Source organism: Solanum tuberosum, unplaced genomic scaffold (genome assembly GCF_000226075.1).
Source record: "Solanum tuberosum cultivar DM 1-3 516 R44 unplaced genomic scaffold, SolTub_3.0 scf00589, whole genome shotgun sequence".
In the NCBI taxonomy this organism is placed as follows: domain Eukaryota; kingdom Viridiplantae; phylum Streptophyta; class Magnoliopsida; order Solanales; family Solanaceae; genus Solanum; species Solanum tuberosum.
In genome coordinates this window covers 76245-91320 of record NW_006239511.1, presented here as the reverse complement: position 1 = coordinate 91320, position 15076 = coordinate 76245, and the positions used below count along the sequence as shown (strand labels likewise).

General features: G+C 32.4%; 2 protein-coding genes and 1 pseudogene across 2 annotated transcripts; all 3 read right to left on the bottom strand.

Annotated features, from left to right (window-relative positions):
• Positions 1 to 3299: 3299 nt before the first annotated feature.
• LOC102603269 (putative late blight resistance protein homolog R1A-3) lies at positions 3300 to 6195 on the bottom strand. The gene has a single exon (XM_015304671.1). It carries the CDS (start codon positions 4358 to 4360, stop codon positions 3680 to 3682), a length of 681 nt encoding a protein of 226 aa, XP_015160157.1. The 5' UTR covers positions 4361 to 6195; the 3' UTR covers positions 3300 to 3679.
• On the bottom strand, positions 4743 to 6187 carry LOC102605622 (putative late blight resistance protein homolog R1B-16; annotated as a pseudogene).
• A 5094-nt stretch (positions 6196 to 11289) lies between the features above and the next one.
• On the bottom strand, positions 11290 to 12464 carry LOC107058671 (uncharacterized). Its single transcript, XM_015304664.1, has 3 exons — positions 12177 to 12464; positions 11858 to 12083; positions 11290 to 11729 (listed from the first exon to the last, which is right to left on the bottom strand). The coding sequence occupies exons 1-3, from the start codon at positions 12462 to 12464 to the stop codon at positions 11290 to 11292; spliced, it is 954 nt and encodes a 317-aa protein (XP_015160150.1).
• Between the last annotated feature and the right edge of the window lie 2612 nt (positions 12465 to 15076).

The following is a 15076-nucleotide window of genomic DNA, read 5'->3' as shown; positions in this document are numbered from 1 at the left end:
AGTAAAAGAAATATTCAATTTGACTAGATTTTTATTTAGTTTGATTTTCGATATTCAGTGAATACTTCTTAATACAAATATAAAGTGTGTGTAGGTATCTTAGGAATTTGATTCAATTTTTGAGATGTAAAATAAAAATTTAAAAGATTGTTTTTCTAAGGCTACAAGGAATAATTATATTTTAGTTGAATTGGTTGAGAGGTGGCAATTTTTTAAATTGATTTAATTGAGGGACAGAAATGATTAATGGGAAAGAAAGAGCTAATCAAGTTACTAATTAATAAAGAGCACAAAGAATTTAAAAAAATTGTGAAAAAGAGAGGAATATTGAACAAGGAGCTAAAATATTTTGGAGGGAAAAAGGGGGAATTTGGGGGGAAAAATAAGATGAGAGTGTGTGTGGTGTTAAAATGAGGCCCACAAATTCAAGTGTCAAAAATTGAATGGAGTCTCACACAACTATTGTTGATTGGGTCTCAACCATATTAATTTTTTTCTTTCTATATCTAACACATGTACTCCTCCCACTCCCAAACAAACAAACAAACAAAAAAATTCCGATCGTGGAGCAATGGTAAGACTGTTTCATTTTTAACCAGAATTTTCGAGTTTGAGCTGTAGGTATGGAAAAAATCAAGTTGGGAGCACCACTCTTGAATGGGTCCTGCAGTGTGCAATCTGAATTTAGTCGGGGTTTCAATGTAGGCTTCAAATTAAACACTGGATGGAAAACCAAATTTATTTTTAGCTGTAACAGATTTTTCATTTAACGATAATATTTATTGTGATAATTAAGTTAATATCATTATAATTAGAGTTATTAAAGTTTATAGTAATATTTATATTTATATACCGTATTGATTATTAGTACTAATATATGAAATTATGAATTCATATCTATTTTTATTACTCCCTTCGTTTAAAAAAGAATGATATTTTTTTTTCTTTTTAGTTTGTTTAAAAAAGAATGACTCATTTTATTTTATTTTTGATAATATTTTAATTTCAGTTTTCCACTTGACATGTTTATGGCCACAAAAGTAAATGACATTTTGGTACATTTGACATAACTTAGATTTAGGACCATAAGATTAAAAAATCTTCTTTATTTTCTTAAACTCAGTGTCAAGTCAAACTAAATCATTTTTTTTTAGTCTGAAGGAGTATAATTTTAGTAAACTTTATCACTTAAATTTATATTTTATATCCAAAATATTTTGATAGATATGAAATCGATATCAAAAAGATGTATTCACCGCTGAATTTAATTCACACGGCTCTTAGGCTTTCTTTTTCTTAGTATAACCACAAACATAGAAACAAAACAAAAAACCACAATCATAGACAATGACAAAATTGACTTTTGTCCAGCCATTGTATAGAGGCATGCCTGTTTTTATTCCTTGAAATTAACTTTATAATGACAATTTTAAATAATAATAATTTAATTTTTTATATATATTTAATAAATTTATTCATTAATATAAACATATTATTCAAATAAATCTACTGGATTCAGCCAAATCGATATACGGCCTACTAACTCCGTGCCCCTAATTGTAACTGTGTGGGGAGGGGTGACTTGTTTGCTTTCGACTTTTAAAAGTGTTATTTATTTCAAGATCATTGTGAAAATAATTTTTATTAATTACATTTAAACAAAGATAGAAATATATCTTTTTGTGTTTATTGATATATACCAAGTAAGTGATATAAATTTCATACCAAATCATTCATATCCATTAACATCAAACAAACATTAATTTAAATAGAATTTGAAACATTAACTTGAATAGATAGATGTTTTAATGAGATGCACAATAAAAAACAACTTCCTAGGTATACTAACATTAACCAAAACTGAATTTGGTTCGGTTGGAACATGTTTGACATATGTTTAGATACTCAATTGAAATAAATATACGTAATTTGAGTGTTTAAATGAAATTCTGAAAATATTGATAGACGCTATAATAAGAATCATATACATTAAAGCTACAAGCCATTTGCAATTGTCACAGTAATTGTATATGATCTTTAGTATTGTTGGTAAAGAAGTAGACCTGTATAAACAAGTAAGCAAGTGAAAACTCTTTACATAAAAGTTACATAAATATGTCCTTTCACTTTGATTTCAGTTTTCATATATGACCTCCAACTTTGAATGTGCATATGTAGACATTTAAACTTGTAAAATTGAACAAATAGACACATTCGTCTTACGTGACGTCCTATATGGAAATTTTATGTCATACGTGCATTATGTCACGTAGAACGCTTGTGTCTATTTGTTCAATTTTATATAAGTTCAAGTGTCTACTTATGCACACCCAAAATTGGAAGGCATAGATGCCAGCAGAAATCAAGTTAAAGGGCATAGGAAAATTGTATAAAATAACAAACTATTAATTCAAATTAAATATTATAACCACAATTTGATTTAATTGTAACCCGTAGCAAACAGTTGTCATTCGCCTCTCTCCTCAGCGAATCTCGCTCGCCACTCTCGCCACTCTCTCCCTCGCCTCTCTCACTTTATACAACACAAATGTATAAATTGTGTTTCTGTTTGTATAAAGCGAGAGAAAATTGTATATACACATGCAAATATATATATCTTCGTCCTATACAATTATAATTATACGATACAAATCTTTCACTGCCCAGTTCTCTTTTACCTTTGTCTCTTTCTCGCTTTATACAAACACAGATTATACAAAATACAATGTATAATTTGTGTTTATATAAAGCGAGAGAGAGATTTGTATACAAAAATACAGTTACATATACATATACAGATTTATATTTAAATAAATATAATACACATATACATATACGACTAAAAATCACAACAAAAAAACATATATACAAAATACAATTACATATACATATACAGATTTTTATATATATGTATATCGAAATATACAAATTAAGTTTGTTATGGATCGCAATTATGCAAACTATAGCTATAGCATACAAATATGATTTTTATATTTGCTAAACCTAAAATTTACTCTTTATGTATTATGCCTTCAATTTGCAATAGAACTATCATTCAGTCCATTATAGTCATGAGGAGACCCTTTAAGAAATAACAACATTAGCATGAACAATATAATCATACACCTTGTTGGAAAACTATGTTTTGGGAAAAGTTGTTTTATTTGTCTATTCTTGAGACCACATTGTCTATATGAGTTGTGTGAAGCATATGCGCAATCCAAGTAATTAAGTAAAAGAGGGATGTTATAAAAGAATACATTTTTTTTTCATTCATTTTTAATCATACACGAAAAGGGTTGAAAGCTTTGCTTATTTGAATTCAACAACTAATTGTATTCACCTTTAAAGGAGTGTGGTGGGATGGATGGATCCCTCCGTCCTTAAGCAGAGACCTCGAGTTTGAGCCCAGTAAAGAGACAAAAGCCTATGATATAGAATGTTTCCCTCCTTTAGTGGTCCCACGCGACACAAATCTGAATTAGTCCAACCAGTGGATTCCCGATATCAAATGGTTAAAGACAAAGAGAAACTATAATATTCTTTCTTACTTATCTCATAAGTTGGAGTACACACAAATACAATTTAAATCAACTAAAAACACAGGCTTAAATTGAAAGTACTAACTAATACAGACCTCAACAGAACTTCCATAACTGTCTTCAATTTCCTGCTGAATCTAGTTGGCTGAGTTCCCAACAGATTTTGCACAATCGCTTATATGAATCAGCTGAAGTGTGGTTATGTCTACGAAATCATCTGGGATCGAATACATGCTCCAACAACGGTTAATGACTAGTCGTTCAAGTCGTGGAAAGTGATCACTACTAGCTCTCCAGTTATGTAAGTACAAATGCTTCAATCGTAAAACCTTCAAATTTGGAAACCCTTCCTCACCAACTACCCAATCAGTACCAATGCAAGCATCATATCCTAGTTTGAGTGCCTCGAGTTTAGGCAACTTACCAAGAATCTCCAAATCCTCCCAATGCAAACGAGTAGCTGTAAAAGCTAACTTGTTAAGGTTTTTTGGAAAAGCAACTAGAGGAGGAAGAACGAAAGATGTATCATATATTGCTCTTCCAATCATCTTTCTAATCTTGAATTTCAATTCCGTAAGCTGATCTAAGCAGCAAAGATCATGGAAATTCACCTTGTCCCTTCTTATGTAGTCTTCTTGGATACCACATATTTGCAACTTCTTTACATTCGGAAGTAGTCTAAACACCGAAGAAGTACAAGACAAAGGATTCCATCCAGACAGACACTCAAGATTTCTCAAAACCCAACTTGATCTCTTGCTAGATTCATGTCCATTCAAGTAATTCCAGTCCAAAGATAGATGCCTCAATTGCGACATCTTGAAAATACTCGATGGTAATCTGAAAGGTCTAGTAAACTTCCATCCGAGAGATGTTGGAAACTTAAGTCTTAAAGTTTGCAAATACTCAAGACTAGCTATTGAGGATGGAAAACAAATATCCCAATCATTAGTGGACGAGTAAACACTCAAACCTAGCTATCTCAAGTGAAATAGTTCAACTATGAAACTGGGAAAAACATTCAACGCCAACGAAGCAAGATCAAGTACTCTTAGTACCTTGAAATGCTTCAAGTCCTGCACCATTCTTGAGCTTGAGGGATCTTCAGTAAAAACGAGAACAGAATAGGAATCGTTATTACAAACCATAGACAACTGATTGGCAGCAAGTTTGGATTGGATACTTATCCGAACTCCCTTTGTGGAATAATTCATGGATTTTGATTATCCATTATAACATTCACAAAATTTGTGTTTCGAGCTTCTCTCAAGCAGAGTTCACGGATCACATCATGCATTCCCAAAGCTTTTATTTTTCCATCAAAACTACTCACCCTTTGGACAAAAACTAAATTTCTATCTATAAGATCTTTAACACATTTTTCTGCAACTTCTTCATACTTTTCATCATTTCTGTCTTCAAAAAACCCTCTGCTGTCCATAATTTCACAAGTTTATTCACAAAAATCACTGTATCCTCCGGGAATATTGCAAAATATAGAAAACACGCTCTCAAGTGATGTGGTAAGTGATGATAACTCAACGCCAACACTCTCATGCATTGACCATTGTGATCTGTGCTTACCACTGAACTTACATTCTCCGCAACACTTGTCCATTCATCGAATGATTCACCAATATTAGACAGAACTCCAGCAATAACAATAATAGCTAAAGGTAATCCCCCGCATTTAAGAGCAATTTGTTTCCCAAGTTGTTCAAATTCAGGGGAGAAACAGTGTTTTACAAAGACTCTACTCTGTAGTAACTTCCAACTTTCATCAATATTCAATAGTCGCATTTGATTAGGAGGCTTACCTGAGCTAGCATACTTAGCTACTTCCATATTCCGAGTTGTCAGCAGTATTCTGCTTCCACAGTTACAATCTGGGAATCATAGTTTCATATCATCCCAAGCTCGTTCGGTCCATATGTCATCAATGACTACCAAATACCGCCTCCCTTTTAGACTTTTTTGCAGTCGATCAGCTAGTTGCCCATCATCTTGATGCTCATTGCGCATACATTTTTCTCGCAATACTCTTGTGAAACAGTAGCTTTTGCACGAATGTCAAAATGTGACATTATGAATGGATCATTGTAGATTTTGTTCGCCAAAGTTGTCTTACCGATGCCTACAATTGAGACAACTTCTAGTTCCCTTCCTCCTCTAGCAAGTTGATCCTGCATCATCTCGAGTTCATTTTCATGACCAACCATCATATAATTATCCTCAGGCTCCACAACATGTTGAGATGTACTGGCGAGAGCCGAGTTATTCCCTTGTACATCTTTGGTTCTGGTGTACAATTTTTGCATTTTCATCCACTTGTTGACTCTGGAATCAATGTCTCCAACGGCATGTTCCAAGAGATGATGAAATTTCCAAGAAGCTATTATTTGTGAAATTGGATTTTTAACATTTCTTGATTCCGAGTCCAAAAAATGTTCTGTGGTGCATACAACCTCTATGATTTCAGCTTCCAAGCTTATCAATGCCTCAAGATCGCCTATCGGTTTCTCCAGATTAGCTCTCAAAGATTCAAGCTTTTCATTGAATGATTGCAAATCACATCCAGTAAGTTGAATTGATTGTTGTATGGTACTCATAAGACAAGTAATAGCAGCATAAGCCATGTCTTTCTATTATATGTGTTGTATGTGTGATACAATTGAAACTTGTACAATGTACTATATTATTAGTATACATTAAAAAATCCATATTTCTCAAATAAAAAGCACATAAACAACAAAATCCGCTCTTTTTAAAAAAACTTTATCAAATGGACAGGTTGTAAAGAGGGCCTATTAACCTAACTTTGCTGGTATATATCTCTAATAAACAAATAGAAAGATCAAAAGAAGATCTTTGGTCTTTGTCTTTCTATTTGTTTATTTGAGAAAAAAAAAAGTAAAATTAAGTAAGTGGAAACTCTTAATAATCTTGTCATTTGCCGTGTAACTAATTTTGCTTTTTTTTTTTGTTATTTAAATTTCATCATTTTAGTTCCTTATCAATTATCTCTCTCTCTCTTCAATTATCTATCGATATTGTATACTTTATTAGTACACTTCTACTTTCTTTTTCTTTTGGATTTAAAGTTGATGCGTTGGATTCCTTTTCTTTGGGATTATGCCGAGAAAATGATCAAAATGATCCTTCATGTATAGGGGTTGAATTATTTTGGTCATTCGTATATATCAGTTTATCTAAATGGTCCTTAATGTATGTATAAAGAGTATCAATTTAGTCCTAGACCTAAAATCTAATTGAAAACATAAAAAAAATTGTTAGATTTAACAGAGGGTCCCGCGGAATTGACAGATGACAGACCCTTCTTCCTCCATCCACTTTCGTTCACCATCAAGATTGTTCTTCCTCAATTTGCTTTTGTTCACCATCACCACTGCAGACCTTTCTCCTCAACTTCCTTCTTTCGTCATTTGAGGTCCATAAGAAAAATAATACACACTACACCCATTTCATTTCCATCGAAATAAAATGTTCAAGCTTCCATTTACATAGAAGAAGAAGAAGAAGAAGAAGAAGAAGAAGATCATCAGATAAAAGACTCCATTTATTCTCTCTTGTTGAAGCGATCTATGGGGAGTTATATTAGTCTTTCTTTTCGTTTTATCCTTTTCAAAATTAGTAATTTTTTCAAGCCATTTTTTCATTCTATTTTTAAAAATTTAATGGTAAAATTTTAACGGACAGAAATAGAAAACAAAAACCTTACAAATATTCTTTTGAAATTTAAAGAAACTTTTGTGTGTGTGTGAGGATTTTGGGAGCAGAAATTGTAGAAGAAATGGCAAAAGAAAGAAGGTGAAGGAGAAGCAATGGTGGAAGAAAGAGGGAGGAAGAAGGGGCCCACCAAGTGTGGGACCCAACAGTTAAGTTTTAACAGTTTCTTTATGTTTTCAGTTAGATTTTAGGTCTAGGACCAAATTGATACTCTTTATACATACATTAAGGACCATTTAGATAAAGTGATATATATAAAGGATCAAAAATAATTCAAACCCTATATATAAGGACCATTTTGATCATTTTCTCGGATTATGTCATCCACAACATGTCGGTCCGGACATGTGGCGTAATTTTGTCCGTCGGTTCGATATTTAATAAATGACGGATCGGTGGATAAGATTATGACACGTGTATATTCGTTAGTATAAAGGATATATATGCTCTAGTTTTTGAACGACATGGGCACTAATGTCCCAAAAGTATGACGGAGGGTATCTGCATACCATTAACGATAGTTCAGGGTATATTTGTCCTTTTTTTCCTTGATTAGCAAAAAGAATGTCCATAAATAAACTATTAAGGTGTGTTTGCATTTATTTGGTTGATGGTTGTAATTGACATTTTTTAATTTGGTTGGTGGGAAAAATAAATGGGATGGTTTTGTAAAAATTAAAAAAGTTAAGGTAATTTTTTTTTAAAATTATTATAGTAAAAAGTGAAAAGTAAAAACATCTCTTCAACCACCTCAAGTTGTATTTGATATATTTTTGGTCAAGAATTCCGAAATGAAGTGAATAAATATTCCAAATAAAGTGAATAATACTCATAACCAAACGCCTTTTAGTGGGTGTTTTTTTTTTTTTGTTGGTTAAAAGGATACTTCTATTAATACTTAATTGTTTAATACAAAGCTACTTGTAGCAGCAGAATATGAGACTAAGGGGTCGGTAGAAAGATTGATAATGCAGGGATTAGTAATGCAGAGATTAGCAATGCATGAATTAACAATGAAGGGATTAGTAATGCAGGGATTATTTTTTATCAAGTGTTTGGTTCATTATTTCTCACCTAATTTTGTGTGGTTTAAAACTCTACAAGAAGCTTATTTCCAATTATACCCTTAAATTATTATGTGGTTTTTTTTATTTTATATATAACATTATGACATATTTTCATGTTCATTCCATTGGTAAGCTTCAGTGCATTCCATTGGCCAATATTTCTCATTTAAGTTTAAAGTACGAGCTTGAGCAAGAATCCCTGTCGCATCATCATACATACTGCTACATTGATTTATGAATGATACAAGTTGGAATTTCACGACTTCAATGAAAACATAGAGGGGTCTGGGAATTAAATAACCATACAAGATAAGTGCAATGAGCAAATGCTAAAGGCAGACAACTCAGGCTCGCTTAGATCAGTTGAATTACTGATATTGTCAAAAGGTTGCAGATACCACCATTTTGGCATGTCGAATTTTATATTTAATTCAAAACTAATGGAACTAAAACATGATATAAAGAGAAGGAGGTTGGAAAGCAAATAACATGGTCCATGACCAAACTAACATATTTCCATGCTTTAATTCCAATCATTCACATTTCAATATGTACAGAGAAAAGGAGAAGCGAGAATCAAGTACATCAATTGACAAAAAAAATCCATATAAGCACATTTACATACATCATTTCAGTTTATCACAAGTGACATCACATTCAAGTTTTTCCATAGATTTTAGTTACACAAAAGCTATTATCCTCGTGTCCATCTTATGCCAACCATTTTCAATATAGGACATAACAGAGGTATCAAAAAGTAACATTGCAATCAAACCTTTGAAGGTCTTCAGTTAAGCAAAAATAGCAAAATGGACTCTCCACTTATCTTGAAGTCTACGATACTTTAAAGTTTATCATTGATGATCATAAACATCATAGTTTGACGCTCAAGTTCACCCATGCGTATAAATAATTTCATCTTTTTGACATCATCACAAAGAACCATTGTTGCTTTGATGCGTTGCTCTGTGGATTACAACTCAAATATGGGAGATTCAATGATGGAATAAATTTGATCACGAAGATCAGATTGGTTGCGATTTCCAATCTTGTCAATCAAAGCACCCATTCGTTTGTCTTAATTGTCAGTAAAAAAATTTATAACCTCCACCATACCGTTAAGAAATGTCTCTGAATCATTTTCCAAAATCTTTTTTCTTTTCTTGCAATTCTCCTTTTCATTGACATTAGATGATCTTTTGGTATACTCACCTTGTTTATTGGTTTGTTGAGATTCAGCTTCTTCGGGTTCAAATGCGCCAACATTTTCATTTTGAGATGCTTCAGGAAATGCAGTAGCTCCAGTAGCATTTTCAGCTTCTCCCGTAGTCATATTAGGTCTATGACTAGAACCGGCTTCTTCATCGCCATCAAGATCAATAGGAAATTCCAAACTCATGTTGTTAAACAGTCTTGAAGATTGACTCCTTTGAATTTCCTCAACATCATCTACTGGTCCTTCTGCAAACTCTCCTGTTGCTCTATCCCTGCCAAAGATTTCCTCCCAATCCGCAAACATCGGCCATTTTTTGGTATCCATATTTTTGGCATTTGGATCAACCTAGAAAATAATCATAAAATAAAAGGCATGTGGCATCAGGCAGATAGTGTAAAAAAAATTATAATAACTTTTATAAAGTATTAATTACCTTTAGAAAGTCTTCCCAAAATTTGGGATCATCAACTATTATAGTTCCATCACTATATTGAAATCCCAATCCACTTCGACTCTTTAGCATGACTATACTCGCATAACATTTCTTCCAATATCTTGTTTTAGATAAGACATGTGGTTCACCTTTCAATCCGCTGTTAGGATGATGTTTGCGTAAATAACATTCTAGCTCTTTTAGGTATACCGACCTAAAGGTTCCATTATCACTTCTCCAACCATTAATACATAACTCTTTTAATCCATCAATAAGAGTCCGTTCTTCTGCTGCAGTCCATGTCCTTCGAGTCGAAGGAGTTGAATTTCTTGATCTTTTTGACGTGTGTGAAGATGTTTGATTACTCATTTTGACTTTATATTCTTGTAGAATAGATTTTTTTTTAAAAAACAGGAAGATATTATAATAATAGTGCACATATTTAATAGTTGAATAAATCTATAACCATGTCATGAGATAAGAATTGATTCTGGAAACACTTGATATAAAAAGTAAAATGCAAGAGAAACTGGTCTATTTATAAAGTGGTTGGCTCTCCAGATTATTAGCTTAAAAACTATTGCATTCAACAGGAAGTCATGCAAACATCCACAAGTGAGATTATGTCGAGAAACTGACTAGCTTCATGACAACAACATATCTAATGTAGCCTTTTCGAAAACATATACATTTCAGTCAAAAGGACTCATGTTTTCTTTATTCTCAAAAAACATTCCTGCGACATATCTACCTTGTGTGTTAGGAAGCTTTATTATTGTTAAATCCATAAATTCATCTACATTTGATCAAAACTAACTAAAGTATGCTTTCTTTTCCCAAAGTCCAGAAGGAAAAAGAGAGCGAACTAAAAACAAAAGAAACATCTAGAACGAAATTCTCCGATATAACTAAATAGAAAATAAAGACGAGTACCACAAAAGAGTACAATCCATCAGAAAAGGTTGAAGTATGTGCGCATTTTGGGTCGCTAAAGAGTTAAAGACGTATGGTGCATAGAAGTAACAGTTTTTTATTAAACTTTTCATGCATAAGTTTTAGTAGTCGTAGTTCTTCAAGAAAGCATAACTAACACATATTAAGAAAATCACAAATTTCATAATAACATATTCTAAAATTTCAAGTACAAAAAGGAATCAAGACTCCCAATTAACTAGTATAAGATCACTAGCTCACTGAAGGTGAAGAGCTATTCTAACTTTTGATAAAATGTTCACCTTTAAAGCCCAAACTAGATAAGCTAATCACAAAAAAAAGTATAATGTGTCATAACTGATTAGATCTTGTATTCCACATTGATTGAGATAATTCATCCCTCCAAGTGGTCCACTCTTCAGACGATTCAACAACATCAATATGTTCAGGTTGATTCTCCACTTGCTCTTCCATATCTATGTCTAAAGGATCAACATCCATCTCTCTACGGATAAAGTTGTGAATCAAACAACAAGCACTTATAATTTTGTTATGAACTTTAACAGAGTACCACGAAGAGCTCCTAAGAATTCTCCAATGCCCTTTCAAGAGACCAAACGCCCTTTCAATAACATTACGAGCCCTAGCATGCTTCATATTAAAAAATTCTTCTCGACATCGAGGTGGGGGGTTATCACCTTGCCAATCTCTTAACCAATATCTATACCCTCTGTAGGGTGAAAGAAAACATTTTCCATTTGTATATCCTCCATCACACAAATAATAATTACCTAAAATATAAACATAAGACTTAGTTACTTTTCTATCCTTTTCATGTACAGGTACCTTTTCAAAAAATTAAATACACCATTCTTCTTGTGTTTTAATATGAATATATAACCATATATACATGGCATACCCTCAGGAATTTTTAAACCATTGCGTTGCACTATAGCATCTCGTAATACACGGCCATCAGCAGTTGATCTTTCCCAACCAAGTAACACATAAGTAAAATTGAGATTTCTATCACAAACTCCCAATACATTAGTAGCTATATCTCCCTTCCTTGTTCTGTATCTTGGCTTGTACTCAGATGGAACTCTAATGTGAACGTAAGTACCATCTAGTGCACCTAAACAACCCTATAAAAATATAGAGTTATCTCACACTAAAAAAAATCTTAGTAAGATTATATTTTCTAGTAATGTATAGATGCTAAAATTAATCTCACCTACCTTAAACCATTTCCATCGATCTTCAATCTCATCCTCAAGCACTGGTTTAGGATTGACAAGTAACAATGGAGTTAGCTTAAGAATAGCTCTCAAGCATTCATTAAAAGCTTGACTTACGCTCCATCCAGATCTAATATAATCGACCTTGATTGATCTATTCTTCTCGTGATGAGCCAATATGTTTAAGAACATTGCTAGCTTTTCACTACTTGACATATATTTACCATCAGTCAAACCTCTGATATCCTTAGTTAATATAACTAAATTATGAAAGACATTTCTATCCATTCTTAACTCATTAATGCACACACTGTCACTATTATTTATGATACAATTTTAGTGAGAAATATTTTTTGAAATTCGAGCACTCATACGGTACCTAATCTCACGCCCATTTCTATATCGTCTTCTTAGCGAATGACCATGAATAGCCATAAAAAGCCAAATAAGGACTACAAGAAATTGCTGGGACATTATCTCCTCAAGAATGATATATTCAGTAGTTGAAAGATGTTGAAGATCCATAATAACACCTAATTTTTTCATAAAAATAAACAAAATCAATACACATAAAATGAGCAGAAATCCATAAATTTTAAACATAACAAGTTTCAACCCACAAAATACTAATTTAATTATCAAGCACACATTCATATCCTACCGATGGATAATCATCTTCATTCGTTCTACTTTTAGAACCATTTTGGGAACAAGAACAAAAGAAAAGAAGAAAAGAAGAAAGTTCAAACCTTGTTATAAAAGCAAATAGTTGGAGCTGGCTAATAGTGAAGATGTTGTTCAGTATTAACCCTAAGTTGCTGCACCTTCTCCATCTCCAGAGAAGAAAAAATCCCACCAAAGAAAAAGGAAAGGCGCCAAAAGCAGAACATCGTGGGTTTCTTTACAAATTGGGAAGAGTGTATAAAGAAATTGAGGGGCAGTTCAGTCATTTCGTTGCCTTATCCAAGGCTTACTAAACATGGTATTAGTAATCCCTAGGTATCCTTGGTATTAGATAAGACCATATATAGTTGTTGACACCCAATTTTGGCCTAACATTTTTAAAAATTCATAACTTTTAAGTTTTATTTATTTAATAGTTCAAAATAATTTTTTTATAATTTTAAATAAGTTTATCGATAACTATCCTTATTTATCAAAATTTAGGATTTTTCTTTTATCAGTTATTCTTAAAATTGCATTTTTACATGTCATTAGTTACGTTCATTATATATATATTTTTTAATATTCATTTTTATCTGTTACATTTGTTAATATTCATTTTGATATTTTGCACAATCCAAAAATTCATTCTGATATAGATAATATTTCATACACAGATATTTTATTTGACCGATAATTTTAACCCACAATTTTAAAACAGTGGTATTGTAGTTTTCAACTCCCAATATAAATAATAGTTTGTCTATTAGGTCAAGGGGGGTGAATTTATTTTTTAGAATAGGGTTATAAAATTTTCAGATTTAGATTCAAAATGGGTTCTTATTATTCATTAACTTTCCGGCCACCGCCACCACCCCGAATTCCGGCTAAGCTCCGGCAACTCCAAAACCCTCTTCTCCAATCAAAACCTCACCCAAACAGCCTCCGAAAACCACCAAAAAAGGACCAAAATCAGGTCACTAAACCACCAGAACATCACCCATTTCTTACTTCACCAGCGAGCCACAAATAGTGGTGACCCACCACGAAATCTCCTCCACAACGCTACCACTGGCCAGCAAACAAAACACCACCGATCCTCCATCCCTATTCCAGCAAACAACCACCAAAATGACCCAAACCATTGCGAAACAAGCTCCAAACAACCGGAATCCTCCAAAACCCAACCGGAAAAACAATCAAATCCAGATGGCTGGACCTCAAACTCCGACGGCACTCAATGATGAAGCAACCAGCGCCAACAATGGCGGAAATCGACCAGATCTCAGCAAACCACACCACCAATAAGCATTAGTTCGAAGTAGTAGCTCCCGCTTCAGTGAACAACAATCCGAAGCTTCTACTTTTGGACCGGTAATTTTTTATCTCAGTTATTCCTTTGTTTCTTTTTATTGCCGTTTATGTTCAGTTCACTATTTATAAATATTAGTTCAAATTTCCTTATCTTTTGTTTAATTAATTTGGCTACTATTTAAGATTTGTTTTATTTTATTTTATTATACTTTGTTTATTTCTGGTTACTATTAAAGTTAAATTAGTTAATAATGATTTTGTTTCTCTTAATTCATATTAAGTGACGTACAATGGTAATTTATAATTATTAATTGAAGAATGTTAGGTATGGTAGCTTTTGTTACGTTGTTTGATTTATTTTATTGTTATTATAATGCCTTTGCTTCCTTTATTATTATTATTATTATTATTCCCACCGCTTTATGCTTTTATAGATTAATTTTATTATTATGTTGTTGTTTGAATTAGTACACCGAGTATATGTTTAGTTTATTTTATTTGACAAATGTGTTCCATCGTAATTTGTTAAGTTGTTTCTTTTGGTGCAATACATTGGAATTGATTTTATTATCATATACTATAGTTGTTGCTTTGCTTATTATTTTATTCATGTTATGTTGATTCCTTTTGCTTTGGATCAATTTAATTCATTTTATTTTTATTAAGTTGTTCTTTTGTTTCCTATATAAAATGGCCAATGAAAAAAAATCTCCGTCGATTTTGGAGGCCTTCCCATTTTAAAAGACGGAAATTTAGTTTAAGTTTATATATTTTATTTGTTAAAAATGGCCAATGAAAAAATCTCTCCGACGATTTTGGAGGCCTCTCCATTTTGAAAGACGGAAATTTAGTTTATATTTGTAGTTTTTATATGTTAAAATTGGCCGATGAAGAAATTACCGTCGATTTCCAAGGCCTCCCAT

Bases quoted from the DNA above. Each gene is read 5' to 3' on its own strand.
- LOC102603269 (XM_015304671.1), bottom strand. From the start codon at position 4,360: ATGTCGCAATTGAGGCATCTATCTTTGGACTGGAATTACTTGAATGGA.
- LOC107058671 (XM_015304664.1), bottom strand. From the start codon at position 12,464: ATGGATAGAAATGTCTTTCATAATTTAGTTATATTAACTAAGGATATC. The intron at 12,084-12,176 runs GTAGGTGAGATT...ATATTTTTATAG, and splicing joins ATCGATGGAAATGGTTTAAG to GGTTGTTTAGGTGCACTAGA. The intron at 11,730-11,857 runs GTATGCCATGTA...TTTATATTTTAG, and splicing joins TGGTTTAAAAATTCCTGAGG to GTAATTATTATTTGTGTGAT.